The sequence below is a fragment of the Squalius cephalus genome (assembly GCF_949319135.1).
Source record: "Squalius cephalus genome assembly, chromosome: 23".
Classification (NCBI taxonomy): domain Eukaryota; kingdom Metazoa; phylum Chordata; class Actinopteri; order Cypriniformes; family Leuciscidae; genus Squalius; species Squalius cephalus.
The window spans coordinates 18,097,340-18,119,457 of record NC_137144.1 but is presented as its reverse complement, the minus strand read 5'-3'; the positions used below and the strand labels follow the sequence as shown (position 1 = coordinate 18,119,457).

General features: G+C 36.0%; 2 protein-coding genes across 13 annotated transcripts in view; both read right to left on the bottom strand.

Annotated features, from left to right (window-relative positions):
- Positions 1-47: 47 nt before the first annotated feature.
- ndufa9a (NADH:ubiquinone oxidoreductase subunit A9a) lies at positions 48-7,509 on the bottom strand. Its single transcript, XM_079858662.1, has 11 exons — positions 7,407-7,509; positions 5,971-6,141; positions 5,774-5,871; positions 5,606-5,697; positions 4,910-5,051; positions 2,986-3,088; positions 1,953-2,023; positions 1,078-1,154; positions 872-967; positions 400-466; positions 48-318 (listed from the first exon to the last, which is right to left on the bottom strand). Exons 1-11 carry the CDS (start codon positions 7,459-7,461, stop codon positions 148-150), a joined length of 1,143 nt encoding a protein of 380 aa, XP_079714788.1. The 5' UTR covers positions 7,462-7,509; the 3' UTR covers positions 48-147.
- A 1,519-nt stretch (positions 7,510-9,028) lies between these two features.
- The window catches only part of dyrk4 (dual-specificity tyrosine-(Y)-phosphorylation regulated kinase 4), a 31,303-nt gene continuing 18,213 nt past the window's right edge, over positions 9,029-22,118 (bottom strand). For 4 of the 12 annotated variants that reach the window (XM_079858591.1, XM_079858585.1, XM_079858593.1 and 1 more), the window contains 12 exons: positions 17,224-17,367; positions 16,605-16,746; positions 16,258-16,421; positions 15,151-15,287; positions 14,343-14,483; positions 13,209-13,347; positions 12,895-12,976; positions 12,363-12,535; positions 12,015-12,075; positions 11,525-11,654; positions 11,268-11,434; positions 9,029-10,759 (listed from right to left, as the gene is read on the bottom strand). In XM_079858591.1, coding sequence (XP_079714717.1) covers positions 10,491-10,759; positions 11,268-11,434; positions 11,525-11,654; positions 12,015-12,075; positions 12,363-12,535; positions 12,895-12,976; positions 13,209-13,347; positions 14,343-14,483; positions 15,151-15,287; positions 16,258-16,421; positions 16,605-16,746; positions 17,224-17,367 — 1,749 coding nt within the window. In that variant the 3' untranslated portion in view covers positions 9,029-10,490. Of the gene's footprint in view, positions 10,760-11,267; positions 11,435-11,524; positions 11,655-12,014; positions 12,076-12,362; positions 12,536-12,894; positions 12,977-13,208; positions 13,348-14,342; positions 14,484-15,150; positions 15,288-16,257; positions 16,422-16,604; positions 16,747-17,223; positions 17,368-19,139; positions 19,224-22,118 lie in introns of all 12 variants that reach the window. The other 8 variants (XM_079858589.1, XM_079858583.1, XM_079858587.1 and 5 more) reach the window with 3 other exon arrangements.

The window sequence follows — 22,118 nt, the reverse complement described above, 5'->3', positions numbered from 1 at the left end:
GGAAAATATACGCTCACTCCCCTCAAGAAAAAAACATGAGCCAAAGCTATAGGTTGTATATCTTTATTTATGTACAGAAAAAAGTCAAACTAGACAAAGTGAGGACCAGCAGAGAGCTGACTGGACACAGGATCGACCACCGCGTGCTTAAAAGCTGACTGTTTTGGCGGGCTTGGTCTCTCCGAGCTCAGCATCCAGATAACGGTAACGGCGATGGCGACGCAAGGTTTCGATGGCCTTCTGCTCGATGGAGGAAGGTGTAATGCCCAAGTCTTCCAGTCCTGGGAGGTCGGAGCACTTCATGTCCGTTGTGTGGAACTACAAATGAGGGTTTAGATTACTTGGTAAGTTCTTTATAATAAACTAAATATATTATGTTGTAATCTCTGACACACATACCCGGTCGACTTTATCACGGGTTGTCCAGGGCTCGAAAGGGTTCATCTCAAAAAAGCTTGCGATGAGGCTAAAACCAGAGAACACAAAGTGAATATGAGGCTGTCAAAGTAAACATCTGTAAAGGTTAAAGGGATCACTCAAAAGCACACAAATATAGTCACCAGACACTGTTTATATGTGAATAAAAAAGTTAAAATTGAATCTGTTCATTATTTAAAACAATCGTGTCTCTTTAGAAGACTTGGATAAACCACTTGATTTATTTGGATTTCTTTTACAATCTGTTTATGAACATTTTAAAGCATCAGAGTTTTGGGTGAATAAACTTTCAATGGAGAGACATTTGTGTTTTGAAGTCTTATGGGTTTGGAATGACATGAGGGTGAGTAATTGTTGCCAGAATTTTCATTTTTGAGTGAGCTATCCCTTTAAGAAGAGTAATATGTAGCGAATTTTTTTAGGAGATGCTTACTGATAGAGAGGGCGAGGCATGGGATAAGCCAAAAATGGTCTGTGTGCCAGTGCATACACATACTCTACCAAGTCATGCAGTAGATACCGGTTGGGCCTGTGGAGCGAGATTCAAGTTTTCAGACCCAATAAATCATAGAATGGAAATGCATAATTTTTTTTTTTTAAATTTGAAGGCAGTGAAGGAGAAATGGGGCTGTTTCTTACCCAACTAATGCATACGTTTTTCCATTAGCATCGAGGTCTTTCACTGCATTGACAATGGCTTTGGCCACATCCACCACCTTTAAAAATTAAACAAGGGTAACATATTTAATCTTTAATCTGAAATAACAAGAGAACATGATCATGTAAATTTAAAGTGCCCCTATTATTCTACTTTAAATGTTTCTAATTTTGTTATAAGATCAGGTTTACATGCATCCAAGTTCGAAAACCTCTTTAATTTTCTCATAATATACATTACAGCATCACCTCTTTTCTCACAGTGTCTAAAATATTTTGAAAAATTATTCAGTCTCTATAAACTCCTCCTTTTTGAGAGCCTGCTCTGCTCTGATTGGTCAGATGGCCCAGTCTGTTTTAATTGGTTCAGACACTACCATATCTGAATTTCGACAGCAATACGAACAGTAATAATGCTGTCGGTTTTACCATATCAATTTGAGTCCTCATACCTTGGAAGTGCATGCAAAGAGGATTTGCTTTCGCAGCGCAGAAAACAACATCATCTCGACAACACAAACCAAACTTCCAGGCCTACAACTACAGTGTTTGAGTGCGAGTCAAAATAGACGTTGTTCAAGGGAAGCCAATGATCGGGTCATAGGCTGGCATCATACAAATTTGTTACAAACCTTCGTAGGTTTGTGCGGAAAGTAAGACTGGAATAAGCCTCATTTCAGGCAGTTCAGAATCGGTTCTTTCTTTTGGGAGACAATAACTTTGATATTTTAAAACTTTGCAGACTTTTCACATACACAAACAGCTATATTATACACTACATGAAAGGTAATATCTGAAAAGGCAAAATAGGTGCACTTTAAATAAGATGGGTTCTTGTGTTCAAGTTTGATACTTACGTGAACAGGCTGCTTGACTGTCTTCTTGCCCATTCCAATTAGAGGTACAGCTTTGCCAAACCAACGCATGTCTAAACAGACAATTACAGGAAATATTATGGATTCAACAAAACAAGGTTGGGTTGGGTACAAATGTGCTATTTTTATTTGGCAGAAAATAGAATATCTGGTTTGGAACAAAATTAGGGTGAATTAAAAGCCAAGTTTCAAAATATTCACCAATTCACTACGAATTATCGAAGCAATAATTTTTTTACTTAACTTTAACTCAATGTCGAAACTTCAAATGTTTTTGTAGAGAAAAAGAGTTAACACAAATAAATGTGATCACATGACAGAACTACAAATGCATCTGTATGTTGCTTCCATTTAATCGCTGTTACTCTAATGTTCAAGAGTGCATTAAATCTATTCAAACTTCAAATACTGTGGAATCTAAATTCTAAAAAACAGTATTTATATGGTCTCATGACCTTCCCATTGTATATTACAATCAAAAGTATTTTCTGTGATTTTTTTCTCAGCAGGGATTAAAATAATAAACTCATCCTTATTTGTGTAATTTTGTCAATTTAAGTTGCAAATTAAAATGTTTTACACATTTTGTGCTGAAGATGAAAAAAGTAAAACTGCATTCTCAATTCATTTCAACTGTCTCATTACTTTCTCCATTCCACAAAGATTTGGAGATATCTGGGAATGCGAAAGACGCAGAATTTGCAATATACACAAAATTAAGCATGCAAATGGCTCAAGGGAAGAATGTTTTTATTTTTGATAAAAAATGTTTATAAGATGCCATTACACTTTTATTAGTAAAATGCCAATTGGATGGAAACAGACTGGAGAAAGCAAATTGTGCTAACTTTTTTAAAACTTATATTCAGTTTATTGATAACAGAGCTGTGCAAAATAACAGAACTCTCATTTTTGGGTGAACTGTCTCTTTCAGACAGATCTACCACATAAAATGAAGGCAAATATTAAATTGTTCCAATCCGCAACCGTTTTCAGGATGCAGTCAGATACCTACTAGCAAAGTGGTTCAAGAATCTATCTTCTCTTCCAAAGCACTCCGAGGGTTTCATAATGACGGCATCAGGAAACTCTTCCCTCACCGCTGCCTCTCCTACAGCCTGCAAGAGTACAACTCATTACAACCAGTTATGACACAAGAACAGTGCAATCATCATACTTTATCATTCAATCATGCTTTAAATTTGTAGAATGCATTACTATAGACTTCAGAAAGGTTTACCTATATTAGGAGCAGCCTAAATAGCATTATGGTTATTGCTTAAGATGATTTTCTGCATAGGTTTTGTCAGTGGAGAAAAAATAAATATAGCTGCAAGCAGCGATTACGGGCCCAAGCTGGTGGCACCGCAACCCTGGTGCCTTTAGGTAACTTAGGTGGCGGTGCCGCCGGCTTTGGCCCTTCATCACTGCTCGCAGCTATATATATATATATATATATATATATATATATATATATATATATATATATTACTTGTCTTACCTTATTCTGATTTTATGATACACTCAAAATATTCAACAACAAATCCTTAAAATTTAATGTAAATTAAAAACGAAAGTAAGCAGTGTTGGGCTCACGTAACCCTCTCATTAGAATCAAAATGTTTCAACATTTGCGATGTATTTGGATGCTAAACTATTCTTTATTTTTCGACTATGTTAAGGGCCCCAAAAGTGCCCGAGAAGTAGAAAAAAATAATAATAATAAATAATCCCAACGAAAACATCCTTCGCCCTTTCAGGGCTTGGGCCCTAAATATGCATTAAGAAACTTTTTTTTTTTTTTTTTTTTTTAAGTTTTATGTTGATTTTTTTAAAGGGGTACTTCCCTGACAAATTGGGCTGTCAATAAAACTTGGCTGCCTATGTAGTAGAAAGGTGAATTATTATTATTTTTTAATTAGTGCTACCTGACTAGAAAAAACAGAAAAAAAGGCTATTGTCTTCCCTTTTACCAAATATGTAGGAAAACGTCAATAACCATAATGCACTGGGCACTGCTGGGTAGTAATAGATTACATGTAATAAAATAAATGTAACATAGTTCATATACATTTACTACCGACATTGTAACAATACAAAGCGGGTTGAAAATCGCTGAAGTTCCACTTTAAAGGAGAACTCCGGTCAATTTTAACATTGAGCTCATTTTTTTGTACATTTGGAGTGCTGTCAATACAGAGAACAACGACAAAAAACGGTGTTGCCTACACCGAGTTATTCTATTTTTAAAATTTGCACCCTGTTGACTTCAATAGGGCAAGTAGTAAGCCTGCTTTTTAGCCTCTTAACATCCTTTAAGTGTCATTACAAGTGCACAGAAAATGTGAGTGATTCCTTCCGAGTGAACACGGGTGGATCTGACTGCAGTAGATGTTAGAGATATTAATAAAAACGAAGTTAATTCAGCCAGCGCTCATACCTTTGTTTACATCCTGTTTTCGGTGGAACGCCATAGTAATCGATTGTCGAGTTCACGCGCGTGATAATTGGTAACTAAACCTATGCGCGTGAACTCGACAACCGATTACTATGGCGTTCCACCGAAACAGGATGTAAACAAAGGTATGAGCGCTGGCTGAATTAACTTCGTTTTTATTAATATCTCTAACATCTACTGCAGTCAGATCCACCCGTGTTCACTCGGAAGGAATCACTCACATTTTCTGTGCACTTGTAATGACACTTAAAGGATGTTAAGAGGCTAAAAAGCAGGCTTACTACTTGCCCTATTGAAGTCAACAGGGTGCAAATTTTAAAAATAGAATAACTCGGTGTAGGCAACACCGATTTTTGTCGTTGTTCTCTGTATTGACAGCACTCCAAATGTACAAAAAAATGAGCTCAATGTTAAAATTGACCGGAGTTCTCCTTTAACTCTATGCACACCCATGGTTTTTGAATAGGGATGTTACCATTACCTTATTCCTTAGATACTTAGAGGGGCTGCGGATATCTGCATTAAGGTGGGACATATGGATACATTTTTTAATTCCGGCTTCACGAGCTGCCCTCGCGATCTGCTGGGGGATGGAGACGTAGATATCTTCAAACTTGTAGTTCCTGTAACAGAGAGATACAGTGTTTTACAGAAACAATCTATATAAATATATCTGTAGAACACGTCGAGGTATCTAAGTTAGAATTTAGTTTCATAAAATGGCTGATGATCATTTGATTTTGAGATATAGAAAAACTCTGTAAACTGTAAAAAGAGAAGCTTTAGAGGCTCCCTGCCGTTTTTCATCAAAATAAAATTTTCATGGTTTAACATTTGAGAATAAAAAACATTTGAAGACATCCATAAATATTAGTATTGTAATTTTACAGTTGTAAAGTAATTTTTTTAAATACTCGATATTTCATTTTACAGTGAAATATTAAAACAGTCATATTGCATTGTTTTTATTTATTAATTTTATATCGTTTTTATAGTGTTGCAGTAATATTTTATTATTATCATATAGACATATTGATATATAATCAAAACATTTTGGCCAAATTGTACAGTCCTACAAACCTGGAATTTTTAAGTCACAATCACAATATTTATCAGAAAAAAAAAAAAATTGCAATTCGATTATCCCGCCAAATCGCACAGCCTTATTTTCCAGTACCTGGTCTCCCACTCTCTTCCCACAAGGTTGATCACCACGTTGGAGTGAGCGATCGCTCTTTTGATCGATTCCTTATCTCTTGCATCCCATTCCTGTAAAAGCATAAGCTTAGCCCACTTTCATTAGAAAGAAAACTCTTCCTCTATAAATGGTTATGGGTGTACTCACCATAAAGATGATCTGGCCGAGATCGCCCATAGGTCTGAGGTACATAAGATCGTACTGGTCACATCGGTGAGGAATCACGATCTGGGAGCCCATACGTCCTAAAACAAACCCCAACAACATTTCAAATGAATGAAACGGCAAATGCAAAGTGAATGAGGTTCATTCCGGCTTTTACGATGAACGATATGTGGACTCACCGAGTCGGTTGACAACATATCTCCCAAGGAATCCAGTGGCTCCAAACACTGTCGCAGCTACTCCACTGGAGGACGAGCGGCCTCCTTTTCCTTTCGGCAGCACGGCATGATGGATCTTCCTGTGCTGGACAGTCACAGGCCCAGCCGCCAGCAACACTGGAGAACAGTTGCCTGACGAACAGAGGAAATAAACCATGTCTATTAAAATAATATAGACATAAAATGTTTATTGAAATAATTCAAATACACAGATGAAACCCTATAACCCTATAATGTGTACTGTATAACATAAACATTATCAACATGATCAAAACTTTGCTGGAAAACCTATTGTAAGCAATCTACTACATGCTTTCTGTCACCTGATTGATAGCTTTTACTTTTATAGCAAGTAAAAAGCCTTTTAGTGTAATTCTAAAAGTGTCCACCTTAAGGTCAAGACTTTTTCCTGTGAAATCATTACTGATTTTTATAAAGTAAGACATTATTGGGAGATACAGAATGGCAATTGATATTTATATACATTTTATGCAAGTAGTATGCTATAGTATAGCATTTATATTACTTACATTACAAGCTATCAGAATTCATCTTACTTTTTGTCAGTATAAATGTATCAGACTGCATATCTTTGCTTAGTTTGGGCCTCTGAATAAAATCGAGGTGTTTTTTCGCTCCTGAAGTATGAGCTCCACATTTCTGCAATATCATACTATATGGGCAACAAAGGCCTGATGTATCAAATATGATACAAAACATAAAACACATATGGAAACTTAAAAAAAAAAAAAAATTCTTAAAATATATTTTGTCTACAGGTTCAATAAACTGTTTAAATGTGTGTGTGTATATATATATATATATATATATATATATATATATATATATATATATAACATATATGACTTTTATAAGCAGGGTTAAATGTGATAGATAAAGGGCAGTACGACTTGATGCTTCAGAATAACAATATAGCATAAAAATATAGCATGTTAAATGTTGCAGAAAGTATAAAATTATAGAAAATAATAAAAGACGCATTTCGGGCATCTTTTGAGCGCCTGTGATGTAAATAAACACCATCTAGGTAGGGAGCTCACTATGTTTTGAGACATACTCTCGGATTATGCTACACTGCACACTGTATGCGACAACTGCATTAAGATAAAAATGATCAAATTAAAGTCCTGCAATAAAAAGACTCGTTTTTATAGTTTTAAATGACACAGTAGCACATTTATACGGTATACTGCATCTGTTCTAGTGCACAACGGAGGCCTGATGTCTTCAGCCGGGGTCACAAATCACAAGACAAAGATTTCCTTTAAACATGATCTAATCGCTATATTCTTCGTCCTGTTAATAGCCTCAGCTATAACAGTGTTTCTATACAGTCCCACTGTCTGTATGGTAAAGTAATCTAACGGTGAGCTCACCTGAAAGCTTGGGAAGGACACCGGCAGGACGGCAAAGCAGAGTGACAGCCGCCATGATTCTAGACGTCAGCGCGGAGGACGGAACCTGAGGAGGGTCAAACGCAAACCGAAAAACCCGAATTTTGGGGATAAGTACGGTAAGAACATGTAGAAAGCATTTTCTTTTCTTTTATCATTTTAAGTATGTTATAGAAGCAAAAACTAAGCTATAAATATATTAAAACAGGAAAACAGAATACTTCGGACGCTAATATAAAGCATTCTTCCCACATTTGTAGTAGGCTATTGGCATTACACGTTGTTTACCTTAGAGGTAAACCTATATATAAAAAAGTACTTATTTTGTTTAAACGTTTTATAGCTTAACTCTGTATAAATGCCTTTTCTATAATAGCCTACATAATTGTGTGGTGACGATAAGAATCCACATATGGGCAGAGGTGAACAAAATACACAACTTCCTTACTTGAGTGAAACAGATAGGCTACTAACGTTACAAGTAAAAGTTGTAAAGACCGATTATTACTTAAGTAAAAGTACAGAAGTAGGCCTACTTGTTTTTAAAAGTACTTAAGTATCAAAAGAAAAAAGTAAATGTCAAGGCAATGTTTTATTATTGTTGCATTGTTGTATGTAACACTTACAGTACCTTATGCCTCTGAATCTATGCTTGCCTACCTACCCTCATATCAATATCAAATTTATTTCTAGAACACAGTTCCAGTAGTGGGATTGAATGTGAGATTGAATAAGTGCACTCAATAACGTCCACAATGGTTTCTGACACCCAAATGGCTGTTCCCTCAAAGAGTGCCCTATTTCAATTTTTTTGGCTTTTAGTATGAATATGTTAGCCTAAAGGCCCGTTCACACCAAGCACGATAACTATAAGGATAACGATAAAGATAACTATATATGCGTCCACACCAACGAACGATAACGGTCTTTTTATTCTAAGCACGCGCGCGCGCGCCCCATTTTAAATGCGCGAGACCTTTAAATTAGAATGGATTCTGATTGACTGTCAGTGTTTTATCGTTTGACAGCTGAAAAAAAATCGTTCTGAAAGTGATCCCAACGATATCGTTCCTCATATCTTTATCGTTATAGTTGTGGTGTGAACTCTGTTATTCTTTAATATGGAGAACGATTTTTAGAATTATATCTTTATCGTTATCTTTATAGTTATCGTCCTTGGTGTGAACGGGCCTTTACTGTTATCTATAAGCTAGTGTGCTCCAAAACAATGTCAAAATTCGCATTTAGAAGATCAAACCCAACGATGAAAATGAAAATCAGGATGATGTCAGAATCCAACATCAGATTGACTCTAATCTCCAACGTTGGAAAGACGTTGTATTGTGGTTGAAAATGAAAATCGGGTTGACGTCAGAAACCAACATCAATCGGGTTCTGACGTCAAACTGACTTTATTTTCCAACCAAAATACGTCTGTCCGACGTTGGATGTTGACGTCAATCTGACGTCGGGTTCTGACGCCAACCTCACTTTCATTTCCAACCAAAATGAAACCCCTGCAATCAAAATCCTCTACTTTCTACTCAAGGACCTTGACATTATTGTTGTGGAGTAAAAAAAAATATATATATAACTTTAAAAGTGTGGAAATATTACATTTATCAGAATTTCTTTATTTTAATGCGTACACATCCCCTTGATACACAAAAAATGCCAGTTTTGACTAAATAAATTAAACAGAATAAAATAAAGACCAGACCATGTTGTGCATTTATAAATTTCACAAACCAACGGTGTTACATATTTATTGTCATAGATATGACAGTATATTACAGACATTATTGAGAAGACAATTTAGATTTTTTTAATTCTAATACTGAAAGGCACTACCTAACACCCTTGATCCAAGACTTTCTTCTAAAATCCCATAAACAAAATTGTCAAGAAACAACAAGGGAGAGAGATAGCATATGGTAGTAAAAATCTCTTTTTCAATTATGACAGATAAACAATACAATAACAAGTAAAACCTTGTCTAATGTTTACATGACTTGGTGCCATCCACATAGGGTGGATAGTATTTACCTTAAGAATTCTATATACAGGAAAATAAACTATTACAATATATATTTTCATTCTGTATGAACATACAATGATGCACTAATTTTACTTTAAACAGCAACTTTAAAAACATCATTCTTGACCTTCCCTCTGAATCTAAATAATAATAATAATCATAACCATCTTCATCAACAACAATATTGCCATCATTATCACTCATCATCAATACAATCACGCAAGTATTGTGCACATTTTGATGATCTAGTGTGCTTTCTGTCAGATTTAGTCTGTTGATGTGTTTCTCTACAACAAAAATGTATATGATCAATCTCTTTGGCTCAGAAATTATTGCACAGCTTAATAACTCATAGAAACAATAAAAAAAAACCTGGCAAATGACAACAAAACATACAAACACTGTTAATCCATGCAGTAATATTGCACAATAAAGCAGCTTTGGTACTCAAGGTTAGCTTGAGCTCTATTTTTGACATTGCTAATAGCGTTGATACTTTAAAAAAAATAAAATGAAAAAGCACACTAGACCCAATAAACATGCACATAGCATGATGCTCTGCAAAATATGCCAGTGTTTCACACAATTTCATAGCAACAATCCTTTCAAAATACAACACAAGCACCAAAATGATACCAAGTCATTCACTTTACTTATAAATCAACAAAACATTTGAATAGACTATCGCTCTTTAACTACTTATCTAATTCCTCTAGACTGGAAAGTGAAGGTGAGGTTGCACTATAGAAAATCTATTTTATTTTATAATTTGTGATTTATTTATTATTAAAAACAGAAGCATTACAGCATCACATCATCTTGCCAACATTTATCGCAAAATAATTTTGCACGCTCAAACTCAATTGTGACCGCACCTTTACAGACCACACAACAAATTTTTGTCATTTTTTTTTTTTTTTTTTGCCATAAAACAAAGTCAAACCTAAACCGCTTGGTAAGTCCAGAACAAGCGGCAAAAGTAGAAATCATACGCTATAAAGACGTTACTTGTGCTTTTCTTTGGGGTGTTAGACAATAGGGGGGAGAAACTGAGGCTCCGGTCCTTCCGAAGAATCAGTGCTTGATCCTTGTTCAGATTTGATGATGATCTGAACGGACCGCTCTCCACTAGAGTCCGACTTGCTGTCTTTGCTCACACTTTTGCCCGAATTTTCGCAGTTTTCTTCCTCGGCTGAGGCTCCTATAGGACGCAAACGCTCTTCTGATACCGTCTTGCCTCCTTTGCTTGAAGTGTCACTGACCCTCTTAAGTTTGTCTTCAGATCCAGATTTATCAGCTATGGAAAGAGAAAAGATATAAATTATATTATGCAAAAGTTTAACAAAAAATTATAATCATAAATATATTTAATTATACTATTACACAATAATAATTTAATTCCATATAATAATAAATAAATAATAATAAATATAAAATAAATAATTCACATTATAATTATAGTTTATGGAGCCCCTAATGGGACATGGTGAAGGAAAAAATATGAGATGGGAGGAAAAATTATGTCAATGCTTTTGCATTCACTCGCAAATGTTTTGTATTTGTTTTGAGAACAAATATTTGCTGTCGAACGCAAAGTTTCTCGGGGGAATGTTAATGTCCCTTTAGGGGCTCTGTAATATTTTAATTATTTAATATAACATTTTATTTGACCTAGTAATAAATTCATTAATTCAAGACATTCATACATTTTGAAGCATGATTACGTGTCGAAAAATGTTTGAAGTCACTGTATATCATTATCAATTGTAATGATCAGTCATTACTCTACAAGCACAGATTCTGACCCTTGCCTGTCCTGTTTGCAGTCGCTTTGCGGTAAGTGAAGTCATAATTGTTGTCAATGTCTTTCCGCATAGGTCGAGGTTTAGGATGGAGCCTGTTGAGACGGCCCTCTGTAATCCACTCATGCTGCATCGCTTCATCAGGTGTCATCCGCTTTGTGGGATCCCACCTACAAGAACGCAATGGTACAGGTTGAAAAAGCCTATTTATGTGTGTTGTGGTGGTAACAAATAGGAAGTCATTTCATTACTTTACATACACAAGGCAATGTCGAATGAAGTCAAGAAATATAGGATCGTTGGTCTTCAGCACACTGGCAAGATCTTTTGAGTTGGGTCGACGTTTTTTCCCTTTGCTGTTGGTGATATTCCTTGGGTTTCCTTTGGAATCTGATTGGAGCATTATAAAGGTAAGATGTCAATCAAAATGAAACCTCAGATGCATAAACAAAATGCATTTGAAATTAGATGTTATTTTGGTAACACTTTACAATTAGACCCCATTAGGTAATGCATACCTAAAATTTATTAACAATGTGCAATTTATTTGTTGCAGTATTTAACTGTTCGTGTTAGCTCAGGTTCATCATATACAATGTATTAGTCAAGACTGAAATTAGCATGAACTAAGATTAATAAATGCTTTAGAATTATTTTATGTTATCTAATGTAGTAAACTAATGTTAACAACGAACCTTATCGTAAAGTGTTACCGTTATTTGTAAGCAATCATATATTTAGTCATTTTACCAAAAAATAATCTTCGTCTTGATGCACTTTGAACAAAGTCATTTGGAGGAAGTCCCATGATCTATAAAATCAAAAGTAATTCTTTTCAGGAACCAATGCATTTCAAATAACTATAGAAGAATCATTAAAGAACATGAAGTTTCTTAAAGGACTTTCTTTTCATCCATAGAACACAATGGAGAAAATTTCAAGACTTATTTTCTATGCTTTTTTTTTCATGCAATAACAATGAACAGTGAATGACGTTTTTACAATACTTTTATTCTATTTTGTAGCCATTTTTGAAGTGAAGTGTTTCACAGAAGAAAGAAAGTCTAACTAATTTTAAGTACTAATAGAGTCTCTCACCTCCATGATACAGGCGATCTGCTCCACTTCACTCTCTCCTGGGAAGAGGGGATAGCCAGTGTACAGCTCAGCCAAAATGCAGCCCAGACTCCACATGTCTATGGCCATGCTGTACGGGTGGCCCAGAATCACCTCTGGTGAGCGGTAGAAGCGGCTCTGAATGTAAGTGTACACTGTAGATAGGAATACAAGCGGTCTATTAGAGCTACATGAATTCAACAGTATGAATTAGCTTAATGCATCAAATAGCACTAAATCATTGTTTCTCAATTGATGGGTCGCAGGTCTGTTTTAATGGAGGAAAAACAGTGCTAAATGCAAGTGAGAAAATGTAGCTATAAGCGTGCATAGTTAGAACAGTTTAGAACAGAACATTTTATGAAGGGAGCATTTAACGCTTCCCAAATTCTATGTCAAAGGTGTCTAATCAAACAATTGCAGATTTTGCTACAAGTCAGTCTCAGTGCAGAGTAAATGACAGAATCAGGATAAATCTAGTGATGTGTTCATTACACAAGGGTTTGGTAATTACCTCTTTGTTGCTCATAGCAGCTTGATCCAAAGTCGACCACCTTGATGTTTCCTTGTCCCCTCTGGGACAGGAGTATGTTCTCCTATTAAGAGATAAATAATAATGCTTTGTCATGATGGTTATTTCACAGGTTAATGCATTTGGGTATATCTTTGAACTGAAACTGAAAACAGCTAAAGGAGTTATCTGGCTGAATGTCCAAGCTGCAAAATAACTACTTTTCTATAACGTTAAATAAATAATGCATTTTTTCTAATATTTGCTTTTCATTTTGGGGTGATTGACATTTGACAAACTCCAGTGGTGAGGTTTACCGGTTTAAGGTCACAGTGGATGATCTTCTCCTTGTGCAGCATCTGGAGGCACTTGAGCAGTGAGTGAGCAAAACGCCGAATCAACCCCAGACTGAAGCCCTGGAAGTTGTTCTTCTTAATAAGCTCATAGAGGTTCACTCTGTATGGAGACAACATAGACAATTAACTTAGACTGTGACGATGTTACAGGGTGATGTTCATGGCTAATACCTTATGAACTACTAGGATTAGAGTAAGTAGGGATAAAAAAAAAAAAAACAGTATGACATGTATCTAAATGCCTCTAGAGGGCAGCACATTAAATTTGGCACTATACCTCACGCTGAACTTTCTACGAACACATTCACTCAACAGCATTCACTCAACATGTCACTCAACAACCTCCTGTCTTTAAGCACGACCATAAAAACAAAATCTCACTATTAGTCTGTGTTAACCGCTAAGCATTATGCTAAAGAGCCCTTTGAGAGGGAAGCCATGAAAGTCATTATCTTTGGCAGTAAGGAGGCCTAAAACAGCAGCTGTGAACAGCCTAATGTAATCGGAGACTTCACACCATGAGTGGGCAAGGAAAAAGATAGGGGCCTAATCAAGGCATTAACTAAAGGATTCTGTGACGGTAACCGAAGACAGGGACGACGCATCTGATGTCCTCTAAAGGTCAGGCTGCCAGAGATGAAGCTGCTTTTCCTGCAAAGTGTCTTTTAATTGATCACTTTACCCAGAGCCCAAAAGGTCTTGAGTGAGAAACTCTCACTTCACAACTCAATATGGCCACCGTTGGAACAAACCATCGCGCCGGTTGATAAATCAGAACTAATATGACATATAACTAATATGATGTCAACATTAAATCAAAAAGGACTATTAAATAAATAAATATTATAATTTTTTTAATTACAATTAATTATTCATGTATATTTTAATTGAATATCCTGTTTCACTCATAAATATGAAAGTAAAATGGGTTCATAATTGCTTTAAAAAGGCATCTATAATAAGGTGTAGTTACAGGGAAGAATTCTATTTAAGTTGAGTCTGTGACTCCCATGTTTAACGTGAGTTACTATACAGGTTTATAAATTGAAAGCGCTCATGTGTCCATCTAAATGAATCCAGTTTTTTTCCACCCACCCCAGCAGCTCGAAGGAGATGCACAGGTGGTTGCGGAAGTAGAAGTACTCCTTCATGTGAATGACGTTGTGGCAATTATCTCTGTCTCGTCTCCGCACAGCATCCAGGATCTTTAGCTCTACAAGAGCCTGATGATGGAACCTGGAGTTCAAAAGAAAAATAACTTACTTATTATCAACTTTAGCAAAATGCTGCTAATTTGTACTGTACAGAGCAGCTTTACAGTATTCAGCACTGAGCTTTGCATTTTGAAAGGTTTTTAAGTTAAAGCATCAGTCAAAGTAGGTGCGATGGCAGTGGAAGGGCATGAGATCAGTTTTGCCCAGACACGTAATGTGATACACAACAGACACCTTTTAACACCCTACAGTGTCTCAGGTCCAGTGTAAACTATGACCTGATTGAGCGCTGATTAAAGACCTTATGATGGCCTTATGATGAGATAAATGTGAAAACTTTAGCCTCTTAAAGGGATAGTTCACCCCCCAAAAAAGAAGTTGTTCCAAACCCGTATTCATTTCTTTCTTCTGTTGAACACTAAAGAAGATATTTTGATGAATGTTTGTAACCAAACAGTTGATGCATTTGATTTGATTGATGAATTTAAGTAGTGTATTATTTTAAATAATATAAATTCTATTTTAATATTATTTTAATATTTAGTATTTTAATTGTTCTTATATGCTCAAACAATAATTGACAGACCCCTTGCAGTACCACCACGGACCCCGTAGGGGTCGCTAACCCCGATTGTACTAAAGATTGCATGTGAATTGGAATGAACACATGGACTGGAGGTTCGTTTTACCTCTTCTTATTTCGAATGATCTTGATGGCCACCATCTCATTTGTCTTGTGATCCAAACATTTCAAGACTTGGCCAAACGATCCTTTCCCAATAACCTCCAGGACTTCATAGCGATAACCTATATGGTCATGCTGGACCTGCACAGAGTATTTAGAGGACAGAGTCAGCTGACAAACAGGTCAGCATAATTATTTACATCTCCTTTGCAGTGGCAGACTTCCTGTTACTTAGAGAAACACTGCAATGGTAATATTGAAATGCATAAACGCTCCTTATTTGTTTGTTTCCCAACTAACATTCAGGCTCTTATCTGGACTGTCAGACATGTGACATTGTTTACATGTTTTGACTGCAACTTTCAGCTGTATGACTCTTTAAATCGTCAAGCCTGAAGGCATTCAGTCTAATGTCCAGTACGGTAATCCTGAGGAATGTCATTATGAAAAGGCACATTTAAGGAAGATGGGGTGGGACAGCAGACATTAGGGTCTGGCAGCTTAAATCAGCTGAATTCGCCAGCCTCGTGCTGTAATGCAATTTCATCATTTATCGAGAAGTTGAAAATGAGGTCAGTGTGTCACCCAGTAAGCTGTTTGCCAGAAGCCAAGCTATGTATGTATTTTTTATTTATTCATATATACATGTGAATAAATAAATTGACAAATTTTAATAATGTGTGTGAATACAGTAAATACGCACACACACACACACACACATATACAGTATATAATATATAAATATAATAATATATTTACACACACATATTATGTAAACAAAAACTTTTATGTTAGATGCGATCAATCGATTTGACAGCACTAATAATAATATATAATAAAATGTATAAAATACTATATAGCCATATTTAAAAACATCAAAAACTAATAAAAAGATGGCAAAAACACATAACAAAATTACTAATACTTTAAAATTAAAATAAAAACATAACATTTGAAAATAGAAGCTAATTCAAAATTGAAATAAAAATAGAATAATAACTATAATAGAAATGAAATATGAAATAACTATAATAGAATCTCAGTGATACTAAAATAACACTGGCAGGCAAAAGTAATGTAATCACAGAAAGATATATATGTCATATCTAACCTTTAAGTAGCTGCCATGCTCATCATCATAGCCTGAATTCTGTGGGGATCCCTGGGAGCCCTCAATCTTCTTAGTGTCCATGCCCAGATACCAGATCTCAGAGTAGTCCATAATTTCCTCCCTCTCATATTCTGTTAGCTGGTTCTGGAAGTGCTTCAGTGCCGCTGTTTTGCAGATGAAGGAAGACACACATAAATAGTGAACATATAATCCAATTAATCAGGGAAATATCAGACCATTCCAATGCTATTTTTAGTTATTATTTCCGATTCAGCTTGAAGAGTAAAAATCCATCTATTAATTTCTGAATATATGAAATGCAAACAGAAATCCAGAGCACTTCATACTTGTTGGAGACATAGGCAGCCTCTGTCCCTCATATGTCCTGATCTTCTCAAACTTATTGATGATGCTCCTGGTTAAGGATTCGGAGAGGTTTTCCACCGACGAACCAAAGCGATTGGGAAACTGCGGCCTCTGCCTCTCCTCCTGAGTTACAAGAAATGGACGTCAGACTGAAATACGTTTTTATGTGGCTAATGGGACCATTATATGAATTGTTCACCCAATTTATTATTTTTTTTTCATTCTAAACCCATATACTGTTGTTTTTTCTCAAAAAATAATATATATATATATATATATATATATATATATATATATATATATATATATATATATATATTCATTATATTCCAAGTCTTTTGAGGAACAGACAATATTTCGGACAATATTCTAGTCTTCTGGGCTATTTTTTATAGAATTTCTGATGGGCTATTTGTGGTTTTTAAAGATTGACAGACATGATTGCTGTTAACTAATGATATATGAAAAAAAGGATGCATCAAAAAGTCTAATTTTGTGTTCCACAGAAGAAAGAAAGTAATTTGGGATTGGATATACATGACGGTAAGTAAACAATGAACGGATTTTCATTTTTGGCTAAACTTAAGAGTGTTTTCCCACCTGATTCCCTTGAGTGCTTTGCACCAACTGTTTGACGATACTGGGTAAGGTTCCATTCGAATGAAGAAGTTTGCCATTTGTCACCAAAACTTGCTTGACTGGAGCCTCTAGCTGGGGCAAAGTACCAACTCCCGTCCCACACTTCTAGAAAAAAAAAGACACAATACTATGAGTACCGTTCAACATGAAAAACTCTACAAATCAGTAACAAGGGGCAAACGGGGGGAAAGATACGTGAGCTTCACACAAGCTGAGTGGCCAAACGGCCCCATGTGAACTGGACCCCCTGCATAGAGGATGGAATTTCAGTGGCGGTTGAGAGCGAGGTGGGGACAAAAAGCAGCGATAGGGCAGTCTTTCACAACCCATCAGAGCAATGAACATGTACTCTAAATCTTACATTTGGGGTGTAATAACAGTGAATGATACAGATTTTCCCCAGTGCGGTTCCTAGTTTTGTCAGTATCTTCTCTTGGAATTCTCTAAATGAAAGGTTCCCTTGCCATGAAACAAATATTGGCCACTGCACACGGGAGGGGCTTGTTCGTAGCTTGCAGGTTTTCCCCCATCTCACAGTTCAATGCCAGTGCTCGACAAACTTCTGGGCTGAAAAAAGAGCAAGTGCGTCTATAGATAGATGCGATATTCAATCTCATATGTTCTGGGGATACTGCGGCATCTGCCAACTTGATCATGACGCATAGAAACAGTAGCTAAATATAGCATATAGGGGCACCTGAAGAGACGTGCAAGAATACAGTAGGCTGTGCGTAAACAACGTTCACCGTTCAGGTACAGCAGATACATTAAAACACAGATTGAGTCTAGGGATTTTGACTTTAAGAGGCAATATGCCAAGCACTTTATTATAAGCGGATGTTAACACATGCGAAGAAATTGCTTTTAGTTAATGACAACTGTACGGGGGTCATCTCATATTCAACATTAAAGATTTAACACAAGTACTTTCCATAGTTGCCGGAGGGATCATGCATTGGCATCTATAGATAGCGGACACACAATGGAAGTGCCTACATATCTTGTAAATACTGCTGCTTATTACTAAGTCAAATGTTTAATGTTAAATCGACGCTAATGTCACAGAATTTACACATGCTTCATCTTTAAGATATCTTGATTGTCAAATGTTAGATTGATTTGATTTAAAAATATTGTTAAAATTAGTTAAAAGGGACATGTTCCCCATAACGTGGTGGTTACAATTCGGGTTAAGTCTATTTAGGATCCCTGGGGTAGCTGTTCGTAATGCACAAAAAAAAAAAAAAAAAAAGTATAATGTGAAAAAAAAGCATCAGCTAGTGGTATTCTAAGCTACTATGCTGGGTTGTGTTTCCCAAAACCATTGTTAGCCAACTATGGTCGCAAGTCCATTAAACTCCATTGGCACCAACGGAATTTGCGACCATATAGTTGGCTTTGGGAAACGCACCCAAAAACAGCAAAACATTAGCTAACTAAAAGAAAGCAAAGAATTAGAAATGTTCAATTTAACAATCTATTTGTATTTATATGCTGTTATATGTTACAATTAAAAGACATTAACAGTCGTAATAACAGTTCAATAGCATACACTTATGTATGTGTATCCTCGCTGAATAAATGTATTACATTCTTTCAACAAAAAAAAAATCATACTGATCCCAAAACTTTTGAACGTTAGTGTACAACACAAAGCTATTTTGTAGGATTTCTAGTCAGACACTGAATTCAATACCCATTCAAAGTTGGGTACCAACTGGTGGACCGAAATGTCCAAAACACCCTGCACCCATCTCACAGTTCTCCTCCCAGACAGAGTTGCTCTTACAGTAGAGTGATTCACACACCCTTTGAGAATAAATTCGAATGAATCATCACTGTTAAGTAACCTGTTTTCTCTGTGAATAAGGGCTCACCTGTGAGTAGGTGCAGTTGGGTCCTATTTTTGTGTTCTCGGCCTGAGACCTGTTGGGGTGAGGGAAAGCCTCGGGTCTGGCTGACTGTGAAAGAGAGCGGAGGAAAGACGTCATGAGCGTGAGGAGTGGGCACACTCTTGCAGCCCACATCCACAGCCATACGTGTGGGATTCTGCGTATATAACTTCAGGCATCATCTCTGCTTGCGCGGTGTTATTCAACACAGCTGATGACTCATCATGACTCTTGTTTTTCATTCAAAAGCACGTTAATAACATTTCTCTGATGCCCACCATGTCAGATGATGCAGTTTGACCTCATAGAAGAGGACAGTCAGTCGTGATGTACAGACTCCTTCACTGGTACTTCACACTCACAGCAATCATCTCACAATTATGTTCCACTTGTGCACGAATGCTTCAGGATATCAGTGGACCTGCGATGACCACAATCATTCATGATTGCGGACATATGAGGAAACAGGCCCTCATCCATCTTAATCGCGTGGAGCGTGCGTCAATAGTGGTGACAGACAGCATAAGGACAGATGAAAAGCTCTAGCTAAACTTAGAGCCTCTCGGGTGGGGGCGAGATATAAACTGGCGGGCAAACACGTGCCGGTAGCAGAAGTCAAACAGATTGGCCAAGAAACACACGGACATTGGGATTGTCTCACCCATATACACACCTTGGAGATTTATGTGGCTCGCACAGCCTTAATCCACTGGCTGATTATTTGCAGAGTCTGAAACATATATCGTTTTTTGGCCGAGCGTATCTTCCCATCGGGGGGTTGAGCTATTCAGATGTGTTGGGTCTTAACTACATTCATTCACAGTGCAGTGAAGAACATACAGGCTTATAGAGGGATCAGAGAGTGCATAGACTTCAATGAGCCAGCAACAAAGAGATGCATTTAGAAAACAGGCAGTAAAAATTTGTTACACTTAGACAAGTGTTCGGTCAGCTGTGTAATGTGAGCCCGGGGCTTTAAAAGACTCATTCAAATATTAACACCTTTGAGTTTCTATGTTCAGGACTAAAGGCTTTGTGTTACAATGTGGGTCAGTGTGCAATGCAAGAGTGAGAGATACCTTCCTTAAAGTCACCATGAAAAAATGAAATCAAAATGAACAAATCTAGTTTTTTTAGAATGGAATATTGCCGTATTTATCATAAATGATTTACCCGTACACATAATTATTATTAAATTAAATATTAATGCGCATGCCCTCGTAATATTTAATCATTTTTAAGACAAGTTTTTCGATGCGAGGGTGGGACAACCTGTCACTTACATGAAATTGCAGCAATAGCAAATGACAATGATCCAATCAATTCCCGTTGGACAACATCAAGTCCCGCCGTACATTTTTTCTTTATTCGAGGAGCCTTTTACTCAGATATATCACATTTATTCTTTTAACTTAAGTGATGATTTGACATTTTTCTGATCTATATTGATTAGGGATGCACAATATTGGTACCATATAGGATATCTGCTGATTTCTTTTTAAAATTAATCTGTATTGGTTGATATTGTGCATGATCATTTTCCCTATTTTTATATTTAGATTACTTTTGCCATCATAAGATGCTCACTTAAACACTCACTTAATCTTAAAAACACTAATAATTTAACAACATTAAATGTAATCCTTAGCAAATTTTCAAAATGAATATCCATTTTTCATACTTAAATTACATTGTGATGCCTAAACTCACTTGTAGCATTTAAATCAATTGATTTTAGTTTTTATAAATTATAATTTATTTAAACCAATGTATGAATGTATGTGAATCTCTAATATAGGCCCTATTGTGACAACTCTGAGCTAAACAATAGGCTTTCACTACAATATACCCAAATATTATATCCAATGTGCTATTTTAACATGTACATTGGTGTTTAAGCCCTAAACCAATGGTTTTTACACATTTTCGTATCACATACACAGACAAACCAAAGGAGGATTTGGGTCACCTCAATCTAGTAGAAACTATGGTCATGGGCAAAACCCAAACCACACCCAGAAAGGATCAAAAATACATCATATGCCGTTCTTTATACTCAGGACTGTGAATGCCTTTCATAGTAACTTGGAGCTCAGTACTGAATAATTTGCTGACAACCACCTTAAAGGATGGTTCATACTTAGACACTTGAGGATTTTTAAGCAACCTAACCATCACATGTTCAGGCCAAATATACTCATGCACAGTTATGGGTTTAATGGGTGCTTTAACATCAATCTTTGACAGAACAGAAACAATGTATTCTGTCAAAATGCAATTCAGCAGTGGGAGAAATCTCACTGATAGAGTGATAGGATGAATATCAGATTGGGACTTACATCATTTATTGTAACCTTGCACTAAACATTATCACCTATAAAACCGAAAATACATAGAATGGAGCGCAAACAAATATCTCGTGTTACTGTGAGTTACGATTCTTAGAAGGCAAAGAGCAATGAAACCTGAGCAAATAACAAAATAAAAAGAACGTGAGGACGTTATTTATAGTCCCTTACAATTATTGCCATGGTAACCAGATTCTGCTTTTGAAAAGTAGTCTATATAATACAATATGTTATATGCACACATATATTCTGAAACATATAGGTCTATTATATGCCTACATACAAACATTTGCTTTTGACAACTGAAAACTAATATACGTTATCATAATAAATCACTGTAGCCTATATGATGCTTACATTAAATGTTATAATCTATGATAATTATGGGTAAGCATATAGTTCGCGCAAAAAAATTTTTTTTGAATAAAAAATAATAAAGATATTAGTAGCCTAATAGATAACAGTTAACCTGTGTCAGAACTTTTTCATAATATTTCTGCATTTTCTTTTTAAGAAAAGTGGAAGCTGATACCCAGTTATCAGTTAAACTGTATGGTAGGCTATTATATAAATTGTATAGGTCAGATATTATATAAAAAGCTTGTGGTAAATAAAA

Coding starts and splice junctions, on each gene's coding strand:
- ndufa9a (XM_079858662.1), bottom strand. CDS start 7,461: ATGGCGGCTGTCACTCTGCTTTGCCGTCCTGCCGGTGTCCTTCCCAAG. Junction 2,024..2,985: donor ATTCTTGAACCACTTTGCTA/GTAGGTATCTGA, acceptor TTGTCTGTTTAG/ACATGCGTTGGTTTGGCAAA. Junction 1,155..1,952: donor CAGTCAAGCAGCCTGTTCAC/GTAAGTATCAAA, acceptor TAATTTTTAAAG/GTGGTGGATGTGGCCAAAGC.